Source organism: Sus scrofa, chromosome 5 (assembly GCF_054392235.1).
Source record: "Sus scrofa isolate SSC_HxYL_T2T_F1_AM1 chromosome 5, Sscrofa_HxYL_maternal_Yorkshire_Landrace_v2.0, whole genome shotgun sequence".
Taxonomy (NCBI): domain Eukaryota; kingdom Metazoa; phylum Chordata; class Mammalia; order Artiodactyla; family Suidae; genus Sus; species Sus scrofa.
This window is the reverse complement of record NC_139387.1, coordinates 76,802,790-76,828,451: the sequence shown is the minus strand read 5'-3', so window position 1 is coordinate 76,828,451 and position 25,662 is coordinate 76,802,790. Positions and strand designations below refer to the sequence as shown.

Here is a 25,662-nt window from a genome sequence, read left to right as displayed (position 1 = left end):
ATAAATTATGTTTTTTCACTATTGTTCTTGTTGCTCTGGTTGTTTTTGGTGAGAGAGCCTCTCAAATACCATCCAGGAGTTCCTGCTGTGGAGCAACATGATTTGTGGGATCTCTATGACACCAGGACTCAGGGTCGATCCCAAGCACACTGGGTTAAAGGATCCAGTGTTACTGCAACAGTGGCATGGGTCACAATTGTGGCTTGGATCTGATCCCTGGCCTGGGAACAGCTCAGGGCAGCCAAAAAACAAAAACCTATCCAGACAGGAAAGTGTACAAACTAAAAGCAATTTCAAATGATACGCTTCCTTGTATAGAGAAAGTTAATTCAACTTCTCCCTCTGCCCTCACCTCTTCCAAAGACAAATATCACAAAACTGCAAAGGAGAAACTCTCATTAGAATTTATAGCACTACGAGTTTCTGTCGTGGCTCAGCAGAAATGCATCTGACTAGTATCCATGAGGACACAGGTTCCATCCCTGGCCTTGCTCAGTGGGTTAAGGATTCCATGCTGCCATGAGCTACAGTGTAGGTCACAGACATGGCTTGGACCTGGTGTTGCTGTGGCTGTGGTGTAGGCCAGCAGCTGCAGCACTAATTCGACCCCTGGCCTGGGAACCTCCATATGCCACGGATGTGGCCCTAAAAAGACAAAAAGAAAAAAAAAAGAAATTACAGCACTATATGCATCAAGCCAACATAAGGATTATCTCCATGGGGTGGGATTACAAGAAAAGTGTGTCTTATATAAATTTTTTACAATGATAACGACAGTTAGAAGAGCTGTGGTGTAGGTTGCAGATGCAGCTTGAATCCCAAATTGCTGTGGCTGTGGTGTAGGCCAGCAGCTACAGCTCTGATTCCGACTCCTAGCCTGGAACTTCCATATGCCTCAGAAACGGCCCTAAAAGTACAAAAACACCCCACTTACCAACTTATTACAAGTAAAACTTTAGTAGTTAAACGTTATGACTAGCCTTGCCATTGATCACCATCCAATCACAGTATTAAATAATATTGAATAACATTAATGTTACTTAACCTATGCTGTTCAAAACAAATATGAAGGGCTTAATTTTTTTTAAAGATATTAAAAAATACTTGAAAGCTCATACCCAGCCACCTTGTTGAATGATGTACTCGGCGGCGTGGTCCTCCAGGTATGTCACACCAAACTGCAGCAAAGCACCCAAAGGTTCTTGACCACGTCTTGTTAACTCCAAGAGCATTTGTCGTAGCAAAATCAGAGGCACCAAAATCTTCAATGCAAAGATGAGAGAGTAAAAAAAAAACAATATTCTTATAGTTCATTTTATATGTTCAACACTGGTGCATCATTATAAAATTACATTTTTACCATAATAAAGAAATAAAAGTGACCCCTACTAGAATTTTTGAGAATAATGCACGTATCTTTTATACCACAAGGTGGTAGAAATAATATTATATGAAAACAATTGAGCTCCTGTGTGTGTGAGACAATATATGTATAGGAAATTCAAAACTGGAAATGACCCAACAGGGACTGTTAAACAAAATATCATATAGTTAGATTGTTCACTGGTTAAATGCCAAGATTTATTTTCAGTGAAAAAGGCAAGATAGGAATTCCCATCATGGTGCAATGGGTTAAAAATCTGACTGCAGCAGCTCAGGTCACTGCCAAGGTGCAGGTTTGATCCCTAGCCCCTGGGTTAAAGGATCCAGTGATTCAATCCCTGGCCTGGGAACTTTCATATGCCATGGGTACAGCCACAAAATTTACAAAAAAAAGAAAAAGATTAAGGCGAGTGTGCCTAATAATGATACCATTTGTGTGAACAACAACAAAAAAAATCTACACACACGTTTGTATAATCCTATAGTATCTTTGGAAAATACCTAAGAAACTGGTGATAGTGTTAGCCTAAGAAGAAAAAGACTAGGTAAGTGGTGATAAAGGTGGGAAGGTATTTTCCAATGTATGTTTTTCTATACTTTGTGCATTTTTTTTTTTTTTGACTTTTTTTGTCTTTTTGCCTTTTCTAGAGCCGCTCCCTCGGCATATGGAGGTTCCCAGGCTAGGGATCTAATCGGAGCTGTAGCCGCCGGCCTACGCCAGAGCCACAGCAACGTGGGATCCGAGCCGTGTCTGTGACCTACACCACAGCTCATGGCAATGCTGGATCCTTAACCCACTGAGCAAGGCCAGGGATCGAACCCACAACCTCATGGTTCCTAGTCAGATTCGGTAACCACTAAGCCACGACGGGAACTCTACCATGTGCTTTTATTATCTATTTGAAAAGAACTTTTCATTAAAACAAAGTGAAAAAAAGAAAAAAAAATGAACCTAAAAAGAGCTTTCAAAATTATGTGCTATATTATACAAGTCATCAAAAACCAAAGGAGGTATTATTGTAATAAACTAATAACCTCAATATTTTATTATTTATTTATATTATTTATTTACTTTGCTTTTTTAGGCCCATGGCATATGGAGGTTCCCAGGCTAGGGGTCAAATCAGAGCTATAGCTGCCGGCCTACGCCACAGCCACAGCAATGCAGGATCAGAGCCACGTCTATGACTTACACCATAGCTCATGGCAACACCAGATCCTTAACCCACTTAGTGAGGCCAGGGATCAAACCTGCAATCTCACGGTTCCTAGTTGGATTCGTTTCCACTGCACCACAGCAGGAACTCCATAACCTCAATATTATAAACACCAAAATTTATGACAAAGACTAACCAGAGTCCCATTCCTTCCAAAAGCCCCTGCATATTGCAAAGACCTAAGTACTTTCAGTTAACCATCTGCATGCAATTTCTTTTGTCTAAAACATCGAAGTCTCCATAGGACTGCAAAATGAATGCAAAAGGAAATGAAAGCAATTCCAGTTCCTGGTCAATGACCTGCCAAAGTAATAACTTAGGGATTACAAGAGATTTCTGCAAAAGGGGACAAAACAGAAAAGACAATGAGTTTATATCCTAATATTATTTTTTAAGTAAAAGCAGCCCTGAAGGAATCTACATCAAAGTCTGAAAGAAAAATTCAACAAACACTTATGTTCACTTTTACATCCTAAAATAAGTCCAGCCCAGAATATAGTAGAAACCCCTTCTCTGCACTATAGAAGGATATAAAGAGGACTATGTTAAGCTTCTTCCACAATCAGAAAGCTGTATCATCACCGCAAATGCAAATATGGGTGTTCATCCAGCCCTGTATTCTGTCTTAGCAAGAGCAGTGTGGGAGCTTGTGCGTCAGCCATGCAGACTTGCACCACATCAATTCCAAAGGCCTGGGACATTCCACACCTCAGGACATTCTCACTTCCCACACTAATCTACTAACATGCAATGTTTTAAAGTTATTTGTGTTTAAGCTCTATTACCTCTTAGAAAAAATGAGTAGCAAATATTTCATACTTGCTAGATAAAATAATACTTCCATTTGTTCCAAATTTACCTCTTTCATGTATCAAATGCAGTTGCCCTAGTTTTAGTATATAATAATCTAGGGATAAATCTATAATCCTCTTTACTACTACTGTCTTAACTTTAATCCTTAATCACATTCCCTCTCAGTCACTATACTTTTTACTCTGAAATCTACTAATCTTTTAGTTTGTTCTTCATGCACTAATTCCTCCGTTGCTTTTATCATTTAAGTTATCCTTTCCTAGATCTTCTCCATCACATTTTTTTTTTTTAAGTTTAGAAAGCTGGAGAAACTGTATTTACAAATATCAAGTGATCAGCAGAATGAAGGTTTTACAAGGGAAATTGTAGGAACAAATACATCTTTTTTGAAATGCATTGAGTACAGAAAGTTCCTTTTACAAGACTAATGACTGGTAATACTCTTGGTTGTGCATGTCCAGTCTGTTTCACGTATCTGACATACTGTGGTCAGGGACCCACCACAGTTTATAATTTCCACTATCTTGGACTAAAAAGCAACCCTTACACTTTAAATTCCTTTCTGTTAAGTCATTCCCTTATTGGATAATAGTGATCTCACAACACATGGAAGTTATTTTTTTCTTCAGTAACTTTTGCAGTGGAAAGCTAAGGTACTCTGACCATCAGAAAACATTCTACTTGGTTGTCTCATATGTACCATAAAGTGCCTTCCTCCAATAGAGTATACTTAGCTAACAAAATTATCCTTTTTTTTAATTGAAGTATAGTTGATTTACAGTGTTGTGTTAGTTTCAGGTATACAGCAAAGTGCTTCAGTTATAACTTTTCATATTCTTTAACCTAAAGAATGTGAGATGACATCCCATTGTAATGTTGATGTGCATTTCCCTAATGATTAGTGTGGTTTAGCAACTTTTCATGTGCTTATTGGCCCATTTGCATATCTTCTTTGGAGAAGTATCTGTTCAAGTCTTTTGCCCCCCCCCCTTTTAAGTACATCCTATATCTTTTTTGTTTCTATTCCTCCATTACTGCTTTATTTGTATTATTACTATTTTATTGAAGTATAGTTGATAAACAATATTGTCTTAGCTTCAGGTGTACAGGAAAGTGAATCAGATATAAATATATATCTCCATTCTTTTTCATATTTTTTCCCATACAGGTCATCCCAGAATATTGAGTAGAGTTCCCTGTGCTATTATATACAGTAGGCCCCTGTTGTTGTTTTATATATAGTAGTGTGTGTGTATGTTAATCCCAAACTCCCAATTTATCTGCCAAGCCCCAACCCCTGGGGTGTTCAGGGGTCAGCTGTGTAGATACAGAGGAACATGTTACCTGGCAAAACAGTGATGCAGTCAATAAGATCCAGAAGGTAGAAAATGTTATAGAACAAATAATTTTAAGTAATTAGAGGAAAAAGAGCAAGTAAGTCTACACAGCAGAGACTTGGGTCATATGTTATATGGTCCCATTTCCGTGAAATGTCCAGAAGAGGCAAATTCATAGAGAGAGAGTCAAGCCATATGGCCAGGAGCTGGGAGGAGCAGAAGTAGGGAGTGACTATACTACAAGACATGAAATTTCTTTTGAGGAAGATGAATATGTTCTGGAAGCAGACAGTGGGGATAGCCGCATAACTCTGTGAATGTACCAAAAAACACTGAACTGTGTACTTTAGAAGGGTAAATTTTTATGGTATATGGAATTATATTAATTTTTTTGAAGACTTAAGAGACATATCAATGAAATACAATCCATGAGCCCTATTTGGATCTCTATTCAAATTACTGTTAACACCTGAGGTGTAATGATAACACCGTCAGTTAAAAAAAGGGATACAGTACCCTTGGAAAGACATACTAATTTATTTACCAATAAAATGACATGATGTCTAGGGTCTGCTGTAAAGTTATCTGGGGGGGGGGGGGGGATTCCCATTGTGGCTCAGCGGAAACACATCTGACTAGTATCTTCCATGAGGATGCAAGTTTGATCCCTGGCCTCTTTCAGTGGGTTAAGGATCCAGTGTTGCCGTGAGCTGATGTTTAGATTGCAGACCTGGCTTGGATCTGGCATTGCTGTGGTTGTGGTGTAGGCTGGCAGCTACAGCTCTGATTCGACCCCTAGCCTGGGAACCTTCATATGCCATGGGTGAAGCCCTAAAAAGACAAAAAAATTAAAAAATAAAGTTATCTAGAGAGAGAGTGGTAAGTGTGCAGGAACCAGCCACACATGGATATCTGCTGAAGCTGAGTGATGGATATGGGAGGTCTGTTACAATACTCATTCCAGTTTGTGTACACCTGACATCTAAATAATAAAAAATTTTAAAACACTAGTGATTTAATATGCCACTAAAAGTTAACCAAGGCAAATAATTCATTTATCTCTGCTATTATTTTTCTAAAATTTAGTTATTACAGTATGAACCCCACACATTAACTATAGCTGGTTCTTTCTCTTTGATGGTCATTTTCTTTTTCTGTAAGCAGATAAATTCACAGGAAAAAATCAATATCCATAAGGGAAAAAAAAGAAAATAACCTACAATTCTCAGTTAACTACTACAGATTATTTAATGTGTTGGCATGTGTTCCAATTATCTTCCTCAGAATATATAAACTATGCAGTCTACTTTATATATGTACTTTAAAAAAAAAGATTATACCTATATAGGAGTTCATGTTGTGGCTCATTGGAAACAAACCTGACTAGTATCCATGAAGATGTGGGTTTGATCCCCAGCCCCACTCAGTGGGTTAAGAATCCAGTGTTACCACAAGCTATGGCATGGGTCGCAGATGCAGCTTGGATCTGATGTTGCTGCGGCTGTGGCATAGGCTGGCAGCGGCAGCTCTGATTTGATCCCTAGCCTGGGAACTCCCATATGCTGCAGGAGCAGCCCTAAAAAGACAAAAAATAAAGTAAAATCATATTAAATTAAATCAAAAGTATAAAATGAAATAAAATCCTGATAGAGATGAACTGACATTCAGTTTGGGGATATGGCATGCTTTGTCAACATTTTTCTCATTTGAGTCTCATTTACATGCCAAACAGCCATATTCATACAATAATGTTACATCAGAATTTCACAAACATTTATGCAAAATATGACCTAATTGCTTAATTTAGCCAATTTAACTTTGATTGGGGGGGCATTTCAGTTGCCTATCATAATACAAGAGGCTCTTTTCAGCCCTGAAGGACTTGGAAGAGTGATACTGGATTCAGCAGAGCAAGTAATATTCCGATTGACATGTCTCATTCACATGAGGTCTCCAAGCCACAGCCCTGAAGGCCAAGAGCGGGACCTGGGTCCAGATGAGAGGCTAAAATGAAGCAGGGAATGGGGTAAAAAAGTACAGGGGACGAGAGACAGTGAAGACTGGGGTTTACTTCAATTTTTCAGGATAACCATAGGACTGGGGAGTATGTACATGCATATAATAGCTGATTCTAATAGTCACTAAATAAGAGTAACAGGAGAAAACATAAAATAGGGTAAGATGAGTTGTGGCTCAGTGGAAACGAACCTAACTAGTATCCATGAGGATGCGGATTTGACCCCTAGCCTGGGAACTTCCATATGCCACAGGTGCGGCCATAAAAAGGAAAAAAAAAAAAAGTATGTATGTAAAATTTTAAAGAATAAAATGAAATAGGGGAAGAAAGCTAGTAATATTAGGTACCTAAATATTTGCTGCTTGATATACTAAGAAATTACCATAACCTAGCTCATTTATAAAATCTATTTCCAATGTCCATATAAGAGGTTTGTTTTATTCCAAGATAGCAGATAAAACAGGTATTTTAACAAATTTTTTACAGCTAAGTAATATAGTAAAACTCATATTTGGGAACAAAGTCCCATGTGTTAAATCTAACAAAATAGCCTCTGTTTACAGAGAGCTTACTATGGTGCCAGACAATGAATTAAAATAAGCACTGAACATACATTATGTCATTTAGTGCTAATAAAACTTCCAAGGTTAGTAGTATCATCTCCATTTCGAATATGTGAAAATTAAGATGCAGAGTCTTAATTAACCTGTTCAAAGACATGCATCTAGTTTGTGGCAAAGCTGATATTGAAACAAGTCCGATTAGAGTCCTATGATGCTAATTATTATGCTATAATGCCTCCAAAGCCTGTATTAAGGTGAGTAAAAATAATATACATCAATTAGGGACATAAGGTCACAGAGTCTGGCTCATGGTAGTAACAATTCTGAGCAGAAACGGCTATTTATAAAAATAATTGTGCTGCACTTTATCCCTAGCACTCCATCACTGAGGGCCAGACTTCCTTCTCCACAAGCTAAGCCACTCATAGTGCACCTAAGACGACTCTGCCTTGTCAAGGTGGTAAGTGGATAATACAGCCTGAAACCACAGATAAGTAGCATGTACAGGGGAAAGCATGAAGCCGGAATCAGAAAATCTCAGCTCCTGTGCTGGTTCCAATATTTACCAGTTAGGTGGTCTTAAACAAGTACTTTTAAAAATTTTTTTAATTTTTATTTATTTATTTTATTTTTTGTCTTTTTGCCTTTTCTAGGGCTGCACCCACAGCATATGGAGGTTTCCAGGCTAGGGGTCCAATCAGGAGCTGTAGCCGCCGGCCACAGCCACAGCCACGCAGGATCCGAGCTGCGTCTGCAACCTACACCACAGCTCACAGCAACACCGGATCCTTAACCCACTGAGCAAGGGCAGGGATCGAACCCGCAACCTCATGGTTCCTAGTCGGATTCGTTAACCACTGTGCCACAACGGGAACTCCTTAAGTACTTTTTTTTAAAGGACTGCCCGTGCGGCATTATGGGAGTTGCCCGGCTAGGGGTCAAATTGGAGCTATAGCTGCCAGCCTACACAACACCAGACCCGAGCTGCATCCACTAACTATACCACAGCTTGTGGCAATGCCTAATCCTTAATGCACTGAGCGAGGCCAGGAATCGAACCTGCATCCTTATGGATACTAGACAGGTTTGTAAACTACTACGCCACAAAGGGAACTCCCTTAATCAAGTATTCTTCACTTATTTTTTTTTAACTGACTATTCACCTGACCTAAGTAAATAACAAAACAAAAGCTAATAAAATCCATTCTGCAAAGGATGGTTGTAAGGATCAGATGAGGTGCGATGTAAGGTACTTTGTAAACGATATGCACAAACAGGGTTACTCATGTAAGAACCACAAGCAGCTGTCTCCCAGGTGAAGCCTATGCTTTCCCCTCTAAGACACACTCACCTGTTAACAAATAACCATCTGGAGAGAAATGCCCTACCTAAGGCAGAGAATAAAGGGAAACCCAGGGCAGGTGGGAAGGAGGATGGCACATTACAAACATGCAGACCTGGGCCAACCACAACCTTGCAGCATTAATCAAAAACCCACTTTATTCCAAAACACCCACTTACTCGTTGGATTTATGCATTAAATGACGAGCTCTAACAGTTTTCTCCTAGGTAATGCCAACAATTCCTCCTGTACTTTATTATTAACACAGTAAAATCTTATAAGAGAAAAGATAACTTGGTTTATACCTTATTCCAGCCGCTCGCATGAACTGTGGTCTCCAGTGTACATTCCCGGTATGCCTGATATGTCACTGGCCTGTAGAAATTTTTTTTAAAAGTCCGTGTCATAAAGAAGGAAAAGTCTCAATTTCCAGATGAATAAATATACAACCACTACTCTGCTGCTGAACTTTTTGCTGAACTTTACCTTACATATTGTTTTATATGAGATAGAGCTTTTAACATTTGGTATGCATTTTTCTTCAATCATTCTCTATAAGCTGAGATTTATGCCATCAGCTCAGGAAAGCAATTTATAACATAAGAGGGAAAAAATAAGTAACAACAAATTTTTTATAACTGCTTGAAATTTATATAACAAAATTTCTTTATTGCAGATAAAACACTTGGGTTATTAATATGAACAAAGTAATAACAAACAACAAAAACTACCTCAATAAAATTAAAAGAACAATTTAAACTTTTTAAAGCCAAAAAACATAAACCATTTTAAAATTAAAGAGACATGTCATTTCAAATAGGGGATATAAGGAGTTGGAATAAGCAAGGTCAATAAATGAGCTCGACTTTTAACCTGGCATTTTCTGATGCCCAGACCAGGGGTGACGCTCCCCTGCTTACTCCTGCCACCCAGATACTCGCTTTCTGAGGGGACCTGAGTACTCTGTTCTAAGCCTGGGCTTCTGTGCAAATTAACAGCAACAAAAATACATGATACCCAGTCACACATGAAGTCACCAAGAGCTTGGATAACAGACTTAATAAAAATTTACCTCCTTCCCCATTTTTGTGGGCAATGAATACACATATATGTAAAAAAGGAGAGGAGTCTTGATTTTTTTTTTTTTTTTTTTTGTCTTTTTGTTGTTGTTGTTGTTGTTGCTATTTCTTGGGCCGCTCCCGCGGCATATGGAGGTTCCCAGGCTAGGGGTCGAATCGGAGCTGTAGCCACCGGCCTACGCCAGAGCCACAGCAACGCAGGATCCGAGCCGCGTCTGCAACCTACACCACAGCTCACGGCAACGCCGGATCGTTAACCCACTGAGCAAGGGCAGGGATCGAACCCGCAACCTCATGGTTCCTAGTCGGATTCATTAACCACTGCGCCACGGCGGGAACTCCAAGGAGTCTTGATTTTAAAGTACTTTAAAATCCATTCCAAAGGCATTTTATGCTCTGACTACTCTGATCTGCCATCTCTTCAGCCTATGATATTTTAGATTGATAAGAGGTATACTTATTAGAGGCCTGCTGTTTTATATTTTTTATACTTTTATATTTCATATTCTATTATACACTTAGGAAACTGAAACTCAGAAAAGCCAAGAGACTATTCCAAATCCACAGAGCTGGCAAGCAGTGACGTAAATTAGCTCTGGCTCCAAAGGCCCCACACCTCCAATTCTGAGCCTGGATTATTAACACACATATTAATGCCCCATGTTGCCAAAGGGCACCTGGTCCTCATTGATGAGGTACACACCAGACTGCAGAGACTTGGTAAGAGAAAAGAACCTAACAACAGCTCACCAAATCCTTTTTACAATGACAATATAGTAAAACTATTTTTTAATATGTATTAAATAAAATACATTTAAATTTTATTATTTAGGAGGTCCCGTTGTGGCTCAGCAGTTAACGAACCCGACTGGTATCCATGAGGATGTGGGTTCGGTCCCTGGCCTTGCTCAGTGAGTTAAGCGTTGCCTCAAGCTGTGGTGTAGGTCACAGATGTGGCTCAGATCCTGAGGTGCTGTGGCTGTGGTGTAAGTCAGCAGTTACAGCTCCGATTAGACCCCTAGCCTGGGAACCTCCATATGCCGCGGGTGTGTCCCTAAAAAGACAAAAATAAATACAAAAAATTAACATTGATCATGTAATCTTTTTATGCATCTGTTAGAAAATTTTAAATTACATACATGTGACTTGGCATTTTACCTACTGGAGAGTGTGCTCGTCGGGATGTTTCAGAAAATGGCTCTGATGACACAGATATTGTTCCCTTATGAAAGTCAATAAAACATCAGTACTACAGTGAAAAGCTCAAAAGAAAAGACATGGGGCATGACCTACTTAGTAAGATGCTATGTACTACCTTCTTGACATCCTAGTCCCATTAAAGCAAGCACAGAATTGTTTCGAAGACCTAGGCTAAATACTAGGTAGCTGTAAAACTGGAACTTGCGCAGACACTGTACAATCTACCTACCTATATTCTCCCTGAAGCTCTACTTGCGTGTCTCAGTCCCTTCACTTCCTTTCCTGAACTGTCTGCTGCTCTTGTGGGTCACAGGAGTCCTTATGGGTAGTTTGTCTATCAGGCTAAAGTAGGTTAGCATCCTTCAGAATGAAACATGATTTGAAACATTATACGTACACACATATATGCACATAAAAGATGCAGATTAAAACATTCAAAGGAAATATTATACATGGAAAAATAAGCAGTTGAAAAAATCAGCCCTATCTAATGCACTATGTGAACACAGCCAAGAAGATAAAGCAGGGTAAAACCTTCTCAAACTGCTGGTGCTTGGCTATATGAAGAGCTCAGGATTAATTTACCACTTTAACAAAACTATTTGGAAGAATAAGTGGTATTTTCCACCTTAAAAGATACAGCCATCAACCTGCATAACCCTCTCAGTTCCTCATCAGTTATTTTCAAGGTATCAGTAACAGAACTTGGGGAAAACAAAAAAAATATTCACTCAAGAATTTTTTTTTTTTTTTTTTTTTTTTTTTGGTCTTTTTGCTATTTCTTTGGGCCGCTCCTGCGGCATATGGAGGTTCCCAGGCTAGGGGTCCAATTGGAGCTGTAGCCACCGGCCTATGCCAGAGCCACAGCAATGCGGGATCCGAGCCGCGTCTGCGACCTACACCACAGCTCACGGCAACGCCGGATCGTTAACCCACTGAGCAAGGGCAGGGACCAAACCTGCAACCTCATGGTTCCTAGTCGGATTCGTTAACCACTGCGCTACGATGGGAACTCCAAGAATATATTTTTGAAAGTATAATTTACTTTGCAGTGAAAAGGTATCAATTTTTCCTGTAGATAATGAAAAGGACTCTAAAAACATATATAATACTATTTTTCGCTTACACTGCACATGTATAAACTACAATATTGTTCTAAAGTTAAGATTAACAGACAACCTAAGATACAGAGAGAAAGATCTGAAACAAATACTTTGTATCAAATGTAGAAACAATTGGCCTTATGCTTCTCAGTGATTTTACCTCTAGCCCCAACTGCTTTTACCCCAACTGCTTTTACAAGTTTTTTGTTTTGGCCAAATAGTAGGTTTCTTCAAATCCAACATGAAACATCAATATATAAACTATATGAAAGTATGGCTGTTCTGCCTTAAGAGTAAAGAGGGCCTAACCACCCCCTCGACGCCCCACAATTGAAAGCCACTGCTGTAAACCCAAATTTCCTGTTTAAGTTTTAATTCTCCACACCCAGAATCTTCTCTCCATATTTATCATTAAACTTTCTTTGTATAAAGAAAATCCAAATATGATTTTCATTTCACTGTTTCTTATGTGCAGCTTGCCTTTTTACATTTGCTAATGTCACTACAACATGCAGAAACAATTGAACTCAAACTGATTTCCACTAACAAATGTTAGTGAATAAACTCTGCCTATGTGCAAGTAAGGAATTACTTTACTACAACAATTTGGCATCTGAATGTTGGCCCTATTACTGAAGGAACAGTCTTTGCCTTACTTTAGATAACTTAATCTCCATTAAAAGATGCATTTTTTTTTTCTAATTCATACCAATTCCTTAACAACTCTCAACAAAAAATTAAGGGAAATGAAGTTTTACAATCTACAAAAAATGACTTGGTTCTATTTTAATATACTTTGACGGTGAGTGTCTTGCCTTCAGCTTTAACAGTCATAACAACAGCCAGGAGAAAAATTTCCACCATAAGAATGTGGCAGTAGTTCCATGGGTAGACATATAACCCAAAAGTTTAGCAACATCTATATACCTAAAATACAGATGCTGTTCTCACATTATAATCCATAAAACCCTAACCATTTTAGTTATGTTGGCCAAGAGGCAGTGGTAGTAAACAGTGGTCGGGACAAGTGAAACGCTTGTATTCACAACCCAGGGAAAGCATTTGTTGAAACCTAGATGCTCAACAAGTAAATACAAATAACTAAATTCATGCTAGAAAAGTTAAATCACTGCTCAAAATGCAAACAGAAGATTTGGGAAAGCAAAAAAATAAAAAGCGAAGGGAGTTCCCATTGTGGCCCAGGGGAAACAAATCCGACTAGTATCCATGAGCACTCAGATTCAACCCCTGGCCTCTCACAGTGGGTCGGGGATCCGGCATTGCCATGAGCTGTGGTGCAGGTCAAGATGCGGCTCAGATCTCAATTTGTTGTGGCTGTTGTGTAGCCTGGCAGCTGTAGCTCTAACTTGACCTGGGAACTTCCATATACCACAGGTGTGGCTGTAAAAAGCAAAAAAAAGAAAAAGTAAATAAAGGCAGTGACACTGTTCACCTAAAACAAAGCCCTAGCTGTGGAGAAGCCCAGAGAGAAGTGCATCCATGTGGGGACGGGCCCCAGTGAGGACTCACCGGCTGAGGAGCACCTGCAAGGCTCCAAGCAGAGGCACTTTCAGTTCCTGTGATGCTTTCTCCCCAAGGTGAGCCAAGCAGTCTTCTACGGAGCTTTCAGGGTTGGCAGGGCTGAACACAGGAGAAGTGTGGCGGTCGAAGCCTGTGCTGGTGAAGGCTGAAGACGGCAAAAGGAAAGCAGTTAACAAGCAACGTCAAACGTGCTACAAAAGGGGGTTAAGATGACTACAACTGGGAACTAGCTGATAGTTATAATCCACTTTAAAAGGTCACACAATCGTTATGGGATATTCATCTTTCCTAGAGCACAAAACTTGAAAGGTCCTAAATTTAGAGATTTTCTTTTTAAGGAAAGATGTTTATGAAAAGAAAAAAATCATAGTTTTAAGAAAGGAAAAGGAGTTCTCTTATGGCTCAGTGGGTTAAGGACCTGGTGCTGTCACTGCAGTGGCTCGGATCACTGCTGTGGCACAGATATGATCCCTGGCTGGGAAACTTCAGCATGGTTCGTGTGCAGCCAAAAAAGAAAAAAAAGAGAAGAAAAAGGCTAAACAGATATGTTAAAATACACAAACCAATTTGGTATATTACTGCAGACCAACTTAGTCTCAGAATGCCAAAAAGAGGCAACTCCTGGCTCTATCATCCCTCTTTTAAGATTTTTATTTTTACCTAACGTGGCACTTCTCCTTTTTTTTTTTTTTTTTTTTTTTTTTTGGTCTTTTTAGGGCCGCACCTGCAGCATACGAAAGTTCCCAGGTTAGGGGTCGAATCAGAGATGTAGCCGCTGGCCTACACCACAGCCACAGCAACTTGGGATCCGGGCCACATCTGTGACCTACACCGAAGCTCATGGCAATGCTGGATCATTAACTCACTAATCAAGGCCAGGGATTGAACCTGAGCTACAACTGGAGCTCTTAATGTGGCACTTCTTAAACCAGATTCTAATCAGTCATTCCACATTAGAGGATGTCATTACTCTCATTTCCTTTTTTTTTTTTTTCCTTTTCGTCCAAAAGCCTTTTCTAGGGCCGCACCTGCGGCATATGGAGCTTCTCAGGTTAGGGGTCTAATCAGAGCTGTAGCCACTGGCCTACGCCAGAGACAAAGCAGCGCAGGATCCTAGCCGCATCTTTGACCTACATCACAGCTCACAGTGACACTGGATCCCTAACCCACTGAGCAAGGCCAGGGATTGAACCCGCAACCTCATGGTTCCTAGTTGGATTCATTAACCACTGGGCCATAATGGAAACTCCTCTCATTTCCTTTTTAGAGTGAACTTTCAAACTCACATTCATGCACATGGCAGTCACAGCTGAGCTCTCCTCACTCATAGCCAGCCTCTCCCCTGCCTCCTCACTCCTGTTACACAGGTGAAACCCTGCTCTAACTGCAATAAGAAAGAGGTTGAATCACTGCTGGTCCACAATATAGAGAAGATGCAGGGCATAGACTCTTAGGAAAGCAAGCACTTGCACCCACTCCCAAAGGTTATCAGTAAATTCCACAAAGCATTTATTCTTTTAAAACTTACTCCTAAAGGCTGCAAATTTCACTATAGTTAACTATGTATTTCTTAAAGAATGATAGCTACAAAGTTCAAAAATGCCATGTTGGCTGACCAAACCTGACAATACTCCCTTTGATGATCAGTCTTGGGGAATACAGAAATTTTGATGAGGAAGCACAGGTGAACCTTCAATGTTTTTTCTTTTCTGCCTTTTGCCCATTTTGTTATGTAGTACTGTTATGAGAAATGGACCAAGGGGAGGTCCCAACTGGTTAATGATCCAGCCTGTCTCTGTGGTGTCCAGCTTGATTCCAGGCCTGGTGCACTGTGTTAAGGATCCAGCACTGCCACAGCTGTGGCAAAGGCTGCATATGTGGCTCAGATTTGATCCCTGGCCTGGGGAAGTTTCATATGCTGCAGGGGCAGGGGGGGAGAAATGGACCAATGATTGAAACAGAATTATAACATTAATCAGTTAAAAACATCAGTAAAGTAAAAAAAAATACTAACATTAGGTTTATGGATTTCTGTAAACTTCACTCATTTTTTTTTTCTTTTCTTTTTTGGCTGTGCCCTTAGCATATGGAAGTTCCTAGGCCAGAAATCAAACCCATACCACAGCAGTGACAACACTGAATCCTTAACCACTAGGCTACCAGGGGACTCTGTCAATTTCAACTTACATATTTTTTTTTTTTAGTAACAGAGAACTGATTTCCAAATATGATTCCTATTTTTTCTAGTTAAAAATTACTGGGTAAGGGAGTTCCCACTGGGGCTCAGCAGTGATTGGATCCATGAGGACTGGAGTTTGATCCCTGGCCTTGCTCAGGCACTGCCATGAGCTGCAGTATAGGTCACAGACTTGGCTCGGATCCCGTGTTGCTTCGGCTGGGGTGTAGGCCGGTGGCTACGGCTCCAATTTGACCCCTAGCCTGGGAACGTCCATATGCTGCAGGTATAGCCCTAAAAAAAATGTATTGGGCAATACACATCTATACAAAAACTTGTTCATGAATAGCCATAGATAGCATCATTATCCATAAAAGCCAAAAAGTGGAAGCAACTTAAATATCCATCAATTGATGAATGGATAAACAAAATGTGTTCTAACTACACAATGGAATGTTATTCCACATAAAATGGAATGAAGTACTGGTATCTGCTACCACATGGATGACCACCGAAATACTAAGTTAAAGAAGCCAGGGAGTTCCTGTCATGGCGCAGTGGTTAACAAAGCCAACTAGGAACCATGAGGTTGCGGGTTCGATCCCTGGCCTCAACTCAGTGGGTTAAGGATCCAGCGTTGCTGTGAGCTGCATAGGTCGCAGATGCGCCTTGGATCCTGCATTGTTGTGGCTCTGGCGTAGGCCGGCAGCTACAGCTTCGATTAGACCCCTAGCCTGGGAACCTCCATATACCCTGGGAGCGGCCCTAAAAAGGGGAAAAAGACAAAAAAAAAAAAAAAAAAAAAAAAAGAAGCCAGTCACAAAACACTACATAATGCATGACTCCATTTACATATATACCTCTAATAGGCAAATGTGTGGAGAGAGAAAGCAGACTAATGATTGCCATGATCGGAGATGGGGACAGGGGGCTGGGGGAATAAAAACAGGAAGTTACTGTGAATGTATAGGTTGTTTCTTCTGGGGTATTAAAAATGTTCTAAATTTATACTGTAATAACAGTTGTACAATTCTGCAAATATACTAAAACCCACTGAATTTATATATTAAATAAGTTTTACGGTATGTGAAATATATCTCAATAAAGCTGTAAAAAAAAAAATTACCTATGGAAGGCAAAACAAGAAGTAAACCAAGGAGTTCCCGTCATGGTTTAGTGGAAACAAATATGACTAGCATCCATGAGGATGCAGGTTCAATCCCTGGCCTCGCTCGGTGGGTTAAAGATCCCGTGTTGTGGAGTTCCCGACGTGGTGCAGTGGTTAACGAATCCGATTAGGAACCATGAGGTTGCGGTTTGGTCCCTGTCCTTACTCAGTGGGTTAACGATCCGGCGTTGCCGTGAGTTGTGGTGTAGGTTGCAGTCGTGGCTCGGATCCCGTGTTTCTGTGGCTCTGGTGTAGGCCGGTGGCTACAGCTCCAATTAGACCCCAGCCTGGGAATCTCCATATGCCGCGGGAGCGGCCCAAGAAATAGCAAAAAGACAAAAAAAAAAAAAAAAAGATCCCGGGTTGCTGTGAGCTGGGGAGTAGGTCACAGATGCAGCTTGGATCTGGCCTTGCTGTGGCTGTGGTGAAGGCCAGCAGCTAACAGCTTCAATTCGAACCCTAGTCTGGGAACCCTCACATGCCATGGGCACGGCCCTAAAAAGACAAAAAATAAAATATTAATTAAAAAAAGAAACCAAATGTTCCCCTCAATAGTAAGGGAATGGCTGAGTAAATATTCATTCAATACATGGAATTTTTAAAGTATATAATTTAATGTTAAGAACAAAGTACATGACTATAAAATCACATGTACATTACTGCGACCACTGTCTATTGTATATATGCATAGAAAATGAAAGTAGATCACTTAATCTCTTCAATGTTGTTATTAACATAAAGATATCAAATCACAATGAAGAAGGAGTTCCCGTGGTAACTCATCCCAAACAAACATGACTAGTATCCATGAGAATGCCAGTCTGATCCTAGCCTGGTTCAGTGAGTTAAACAATCCGGTGTTGCCATGAGCTGTGGTGTAGGTTGCAGATGAGGCTTGGATCTGGCTTTATTGTGGCTGTGGTGTAGGTGGCAGCTGCAGTTCCAATTCGACCCCTAGCCTGGGAACTTCCATATGCCCAGGGTGTGGCCCTAAAAAGACCAAAAAAACCCCACATTGAACAGAAAGTACCTTGACATGATTGTTTAGTCCATGATTTAACATCAGAGAAGGCTACATCTAATCTGCTGTGTATAGTTTGGAAACTTATAAAAAGATCCCCTAGGAAAGAAAAAGGATACCTTCTAGTTTCACCCTTATAATACTATACTCATGGAGGTGTAATGCTGTGAACACTCAACTATAAAAGAAAAAAAATTAAACCACACCAGAAAGAATCCACTACTTAACTAGGAAAATAGGAATAAAGAGACCTTCGGAAATTTCTTTGTCCAGGGATTTTAGCTCTTCTTCAATTTCAGTTTTAACTTTTAATAAAACTTCTGGATCCAGAGGTTGTGAGGCTATATCTTGCTGAACTCCTGAAACCAACAAGAAAGGTTACTATTGAAAGAGAAAGAAAGAAAACATTAGAATATGAATAGGATTCTAAGCATGGAATCAGAAAATATAAAATCAAAACTCAAATCATGTGTAGGGGGCTGGGGATATCAGCTGAAGGTTAGGTAAGTTGTACAACTATGGAGGAGCTGTGATTGAAACTCAAAACCACTAATCCAGGCTGCATTCTCCTCATCTGGTTGGGCTGCTATGAAGGAAACATCTCCAAAACACATTTTTGGCATGATAGAGAAGAAAAATCTGAACGGTTGTCTGCATCACTGATAATGTCTCCTGGTAGTGACATTCACAATCTTACCTTCATATCTTCATGCAAACTGCAGAGCAAGAGAAGGCCTATTATCATCAAAAGATTTATATCCTCCAACTTAGGAAAACTATGACTGTACCAAAAGTATGGGGCACAAGCTACTCTCACGCAGTAAAAGGAAAAGGAAGGTTGTGGTTTGTAGCACAAACTGGAGAACAGAGAGGAGGGGTCTAAAGGAGAAAAACTGACCAGATACTTAACAATTTACTGATTTCTCCTGCCTCAGATATTTGGAGCAGAGTGTTACCACTTTAGCTACAGCAATGAATCCAACTATGGCAGTGCACCTTTCCCATTCAGCAGATACTTATAGACACATTTCCAGTATAGGTGTATCACTGACAAGTTTTATAAAGGGAAGATTTAGCCATTTATATGTTTATATCATGTGCAAACAAAAAATTCTGAATTCAAAGACAAACTTATTATCATAGGTCAAGAAACTTATTATGGCATCTATAGGTCTTAGAAAAACATTTGAAAAATAAAAGGATAAACATTTTTAAATCTCACAGATTTCCTGACTAGACTTCAACTTTTTTTTGTCTTTCGTCTTTTTAGGGCTGCACTCACAGCATATGGTGGTTCCCAGGCTAGGGGGTTGAATCGGAGCTATAGCTGCTGACCTACGGCACAGTCACAGCAACACAGGATCCCAGCTGTGTCTGTGACCTAAACCACAGCTCATGGCAATGCCATATCCTTAACCCACTGAGTGAGGCCAGGGAATGAACCCATGTCCTTGTGGATACAAGTCTGGTTTGTGCTGCTGCTGAGCCATAACGGGGACTCCAACTTGAACTTTTAAAGTTGACAAAATAATGTTCCTTTGAAGTTCCTGTTGTAGCTCAGCAGGTTACAAACTTGACTTGTATTCATGAGGATGCCAGTTCAATCCCTGGCCTCTCTCAGTGGATTATGCATCTGGCGTTGATGTGAGCTGTGGCATAAGTCGCAGATGTGGCTTGGATCTGGCATTGCTATGGCTGTGGTGTGGGCCAGGAGCTGCAGCTCCAATTTGACCCCTAGCCTGGGAAGTTCCATAGGCCGCAAGCACAGGCCTTAAAAATACAATATATATATATGTATATCTATCTCCACTTTCCTTCTGATCTGAGATGAACCAAAATAAAACTCACACCCTTAAAAGATTTTTCTATTGAAAACACAAAATTCCTTTAGTATTTCTAGTTGAAGTACACAGAAACTATCCCCTCAATGCCGTGTTTAATATATATTTTGTTTAGTGATGTTTCACTTAACATTTCTCCCTATGTAAGTTATCTTAGTTGAAACTACATACATAAAAACTTTATTACCTAAAATATCCTACTAAGCAACCAACAGACCACTGAAGAAATTAAAAACAGAAATCCAAAAATGCCTGAAGACCAATAAAAATAGAAACACAAAGATCCCAAGTCTATGGGATGAAGCAAAAGCAGTTCTAAGAGGGAAGTTTATAATAATACAAGTCTGGAGTTCCAGTCATGGTGCAGCAGAAATGAATCGGACTAGGAACCATGAGGTTGCAGGTTCGATCTCTGGCCTTGCTCAGTGAAGTTAAAGATCCGGCATTGCCATGAGCTGTGGTGTAGGTTGCAAATGTGGCTCAGATCTGGTGTGGCTTTGGCATAGGTGGGCAGCTATAGCTCCAATTAGACCCCTAGCCTGGGAACCTCCATGTGCCTCAGGTGTGGCCCTAAAAAGCAAAAAAAAAAAAAAAAAAAAAAAAAAACCCGAAAAAAACCCAAAAACAATACAAGCCTGCCTCAGGAAACAAGAAAAATCACAAATAAACAACATAACCTTATACCAAAGGAACTAAGAAAAAAACAAGCTCAAAGTTAGCGGAAGGAAAAAAGTCATAAAGATCAGAGAAAAAAATAAATGAAACAGATATGGCTGATTTACAGGTACTGAACTGTCCCTGCATCCCTGGAATAAATCCCACTTTATCATGTGCATATTAAAAGGATCACACGTCATGATAAAGTGGGATTTATTCCAAGGATGCAAGGATTGTAAATCAATCAATGTGATATACCACATCAACAAATTAAAGAATAAAAATCACACAAACATTTCAATAGGTGCAGAAGAGACTTCTGACAAAATTCAACATCCATTTATAATAAAAACTCTCAACAAAGTGGGTATAGAGAGAACATACCTCAACATAATAAAGGCCATATATAGCAAGCCCACATCTAAGAAAAAAGATCCCAAACAGCCAAAACAATATTGAAAAAGAACCACAAAATTGGAGGAATCACACTTGTGACTGCAAACTACACTATAAAGTCGCAGGATCAAGACTGTATGGTACCAGCACAAAAAAAGACACACTGATCGATGGAATAAACGAGAGCCTGGAAATAAGCCCACGCTTATATGGACAATTAATACAGAACAAAGAAGGCAATGGCAAAAAGAAAGCCTCTTCAATGAACGCTGGAATTGGAGTTCCCATTGCAGCGCAGCAGAAAAAATCCGACTAGTATTCATAAGGATGCAGGTTCAAACCCTGGCCTCTCTCAGTGGGTTAAGGATCTGGCATTGCCGTGAGCTGTGGTGCAGCCCGCAGATGCAGCTCGGATCCTGCATTGCTATGGTGGTGGCATAGGCCGACAACTGTAGCTCTGATCCAACCCCTAACCTGGGAACTTCCATATGCTTCAAGTGCAGCTCTAAAAAGCAAAAAAAAAAAAAAACCCCAAAAAGGACAAAGTGGAGCTCCCATTGCGGCTGAGCAGTAACAAACCCAACTAGTATCTATGAGGACTCGGGTTTGATCCATGGCCTCACTCAGAGGATTAAGGATCCAGTGTTGCCATGAGCTGTGGTGTAGGTAAAAGACTCAGCTTGGATCTTGTGTTGTTATGCCTACAGTGCAGGCTGGTAGCTGTAGCTCTGATTCAACCCCTAGCCTAGAAGTTCCATATGCCGCAGGTGCAGCCCTAAAAAGCAAAAAATTATTTTAATTAAAAAAAATTTTTTAAATGGGGGAGTTCCAGCCATGGCTCAGTGGAAACAAATCTGACTAGCACCCATGAGGGTGAAGGTTCAATCCCTGGCCTTACTTAGTCGGTTAAGGATCCGGTGTTGCCATGAGCTGTGGTGTAGGTCTCGGATGCAGCTCAGATCTGGTATTGCTGTGGCTGTGTTGTAGGCCAGCAGCTACAGCTCTGATTTGATCCCTAGCTGGGAATCCCCACATGCTGCATGTGCGGCCCAGAGAGACAAAAGAGGTGGGCGGGGGGCTATAGAGCAGTATGTTAATGATCTGGCTTGTCACTGCTGAGGCAACAGTTTGATCCCCAGGGCAGCAGAGGTTGCAGAGGTTGCAGCTCCAACTAGGATTCAATCCCTGACCTGACCTGGAAACTTCCTTATGCCAAGGGGGCAGCCAGGGGAAAAAAAAAAAAAAAAAAGGCAGAAGATCTCTATAGACATTTCCAAAGGAGACATACAGAAAGCCAACAGGCACCTGAGAAGATGAAGCACAACATGACTATCATCAGGGAAATGCAAATCAAAACCACAATAAGATTATCACCTCACTCCTGTCAGAACGGCTATTATTGGGAGTTCTCATTGTGGCGCATTGGGTTATGAATCCAACCAGTATCCATGAGGATGTGGGTTCAATCCCTGGCCTTGATCAATGGTCGGAGATCCAGTGTTGCCATGAACTGTGGTGTAGGTCATAGATGAGGATCAGATCCTGTGTTGCTGTGGCTGTGGCGTAGGCCAGCAGCTGCAGCTCTGATGCAACTCCTAACCTGGGAACTTTCATGTGCCTTACATACAGCCCTAAATAGCAAAAATTAAAAAAAAAAAAAAAAAAAAAGGCTATTATCAAAAAGACAGTAAATGACAAATGTTGGAGTTCCCATTGTAGCTCAGCAGATTAAGAACACAACATAGTTTCTATGAGGATGCAGGTTCAATCCCTGGCCTCGTTCAGTGTGTTAACAATTCGGCATTGCTGCAAGCTACAGCATAGGTCTGCAACTGCATCTCCAACTGCACCCCTAGCCTGGGAACTTCCATATGCCACAAGTGTGGCTGTAAAATGAAAAAAGAAAAAAACAAACAAATGTTGACGAGATCCTGCACTGTTGGTGAGAATGCAAATGATATAGATAATATGGAAAACAATATGGAGGTTCCTCAAAAAATTAAAAGTAGAACTACCATACAATCCAGCAATTCTACTTCTTGGTATTATTCTGAAAAAAACAGTTTGAAAAGATAGATACACACACACACACACACACACACACCCATGTTCATTACAGCACACACACCCCACACACCCATGTTCATTACAGCATTATTTACAATAGCCCAAATGTGGAAACAACCTAAGTGTCCATTAACAGACAAATGGATAAAGAAGAAAGTGGTATATATGCACAATGGAGTACTACTGAGCCACAGAAAAAGAATGAAATCTTGACATCTGTGACAACATGGATGGACCTAGAGGGTATTACACTAAGAGAAATTAGATAGAGACAAATACCATATGCTGTAATTCATATGTGGAATCTAGAAAACAAAAAAATGAACAAACATAACAAAACAAAACAGAAACAGACTCACAGATGTAGAGAGCAAGCATGGTTGCTAGAGGGGAGAGGGTTGGGGGATTAAAAAAAAAAAAAAAATCACTGAAATTCCCTTGTGGCACGATGGATTAAGGATCCAGCATTTCCCCAGCTGTGGTATAGGCTGCTGCGGCACGGATATGATCCCTGTCCCAGGAAATTCTTCCTTGTGGCGATCATTTCACAATATGTATTTAAAAAACCATTACAGGAGTTCCCGTAGTGGCTCAGTGGTTAATGAACCCAACTAATAACCATGAGGTTGCAGGTTTGATCCCTGGCCTAGCTCAGTGGGTTAAGGATCTGGTGCTATTGTGAGCCATGGTGTAGGTTGCAGATGTGGCTTGGACCTGGCGTTGCTGTGGCATAGGCCGGCGGCTACAGCTCCAAGTTGACCCCAAGCCTAGGAAACTCCATATGCCGTTGGTGCAGCCCTAAAAAGCAAAATAAATAAATTAATAATAATAATAATAAAATTAAAAACCATTACATTGTCTACCTTAAATATATGTAATTTTTAAAAATTATAACCTAATAAAGCTAGTATATATATACGTGTTTTTTTTGGTCTTCTTTTTTTTCAGGGCTGCACCTGTGGCATGTGGAAGTTCCCAGGCTAGGGGCTGAATCAGAGATGCAGCTGCTGGCCTATGCCACAGCCATAGCAACACTGGATCTGAGCCTCGTCTTCAACCTACACCACAGCTCATGACGAGGCAGGGGACTGAAAACTGAATCCTCATGGATACTAGTAAGATTCATTTCCACTGGGCCACAACAGAACTCCTGATGTGTTTTTAAATTACGTAAAACAGACACAATGTTATGCAAAATTTAATGACAATGCATCCTATGAAAAAGGTAATCTTTATAAGTTCTCATAAAACATAAATGTCTTCTACACACAGACTTCGTTTTTCAAATTTTTCTTACTGTAGTGAAAAACAGCTAATATAAAACTGCCCATCTTTTTTCTTTTTTTTCTTTTTTGGCCATTCCCAAAGCAAGTGGAAGTTCCAGACCAAGGATCGAACCCTTAGTAGTATTAAATACACTCATAATGTTGTGCCACCATCACCACCATTATCTCCAGAACCCCCCCCCTTTTTTTTTGGGTCTTTTTAGGGCCACACCCACGGCATATGGAGGTTCTCTGGCTAGGGGTCAAATCAGAGCTGCAGCCACTGGCCTATGCCACAGCAACGCCAGATCCAAGCCACGACTGCGACCTACACCACAGCTCACCATGACACTGGATCCTTAACCCAATGAGTGAGGCCAGGTATCGAAACTGAGTCCTCATGGACACTAGTCAGATTCCTTTCGGCTGAGCCATGACCGGAACTCCCAGAACTCTTTTCATCTTGTAAAACTGAAACTCCAAACCCGTTAAACACCAGCTCTCACTTGCTCCCTATCTTTAGCCTTTTTGGCAACCACTACACCCTGTCTCTGTAATTCTGACCACTCAAAGTATTTTGTATAAATGGGATCATACAGCATTTGTCTTTCAGGGATTGGCTTACTTGACTCCCAGGCAGACTTGAAATAAATTCCCAGTAAAGCTTATTAATTCTAAGAGGCTTTTCCTTTAAAAGTAATTTGTAGTTTCAGACTATTCCACAACAGCTCTGATTAATATTAATTTAATATTAATAAATTATAAAAATTAATTAACACTACGTAAAGTGACTTCCAGAATACATGAAATATTATTAAAACAAGACAAAAAGACTGGGAAATGATTCTGAGTTGACCTATTTCTTTCAATGAAATTATTTCTCTCCTTTCCTGTTTCCTGAAGGAAGCATCTCAGTCAAACGAAAGGTAAGCTCTGGAGGCAAGCATTCCAGCTCAGTACTTTGTACACGAGACCCTGGGCCAGGAAAATAACCTTCTTAAACTTCTCCTCTTATATAAACAGGACAAAGGTAATGAGATAAGTAAGTTCCACCATATCAAAAGTGCTTAAGAGACAGTGGCTCCTACTCACTAATGCTTTTGATTCTATTTTAAAAATGTTACCACTGCACACTGATCTTCGCCCAAACTTTGTCTCCATGACAGAACAGCTCATCACAGATTTCCCTTCAATGATACTTATACAGAATTGGTTTCAGTACTTTAAGAGTTTGGATCAGCAGGGACAACCTTCTGACCATTTTAGATAATGCCAAGTGATATAAAGTAGGGCTGTTAGAACACCAACTAAGAGAAATCCTTTTTTTGGCTCAGCACATGGCATGTGGAAGTTCCGAGGCCAGGAATCAAACCTGCCCCACAGCAGCTAAATGAGCTGCTGCAATGACAGCACTGGATCTTTAACCTGCTGTGCCACGAGGGAAATCCATAGGAGAAATCTTGATAGACAGATAC

At 40.3% G+C, this 25,662-nt stretch overlaps 1 protein-coding gene across 3 annotated transcripts in view; it reads right to left on the bottom strand.

Moving 5' to 3' along the window:
• BCL2L13 (BCL2 like 13) overlaps positions 1 to 25,662 on the bottom strand; it is a 63,844-nt gene that overhangs the window by 3,667 nt on the left and 34,515 nt on the right. The window contains 5 exon segments of one of the 3 annotated variants that reach the window (NM_001434927.1): positions 1,119 to 1,262; positions 8,978 to 9,047; positions 11,181 to 11,311; positions 13,585 to 13,741; positions 18,213 to 18,320. In NM_001434927.1, the coding sequence (NP_001421856.1) occupies positions 1,119 to 1,232 (114 nt within the window). In that variant the 5' untranslated portion in view covers positions 1,233 to 1,262; positions 8,978 to 9,047; positions 11,181 to 11,311; positions 13,585 to 13,741; positions 18,213 to 18,320. 3 annotated transcript variants of the gene reach the window in all.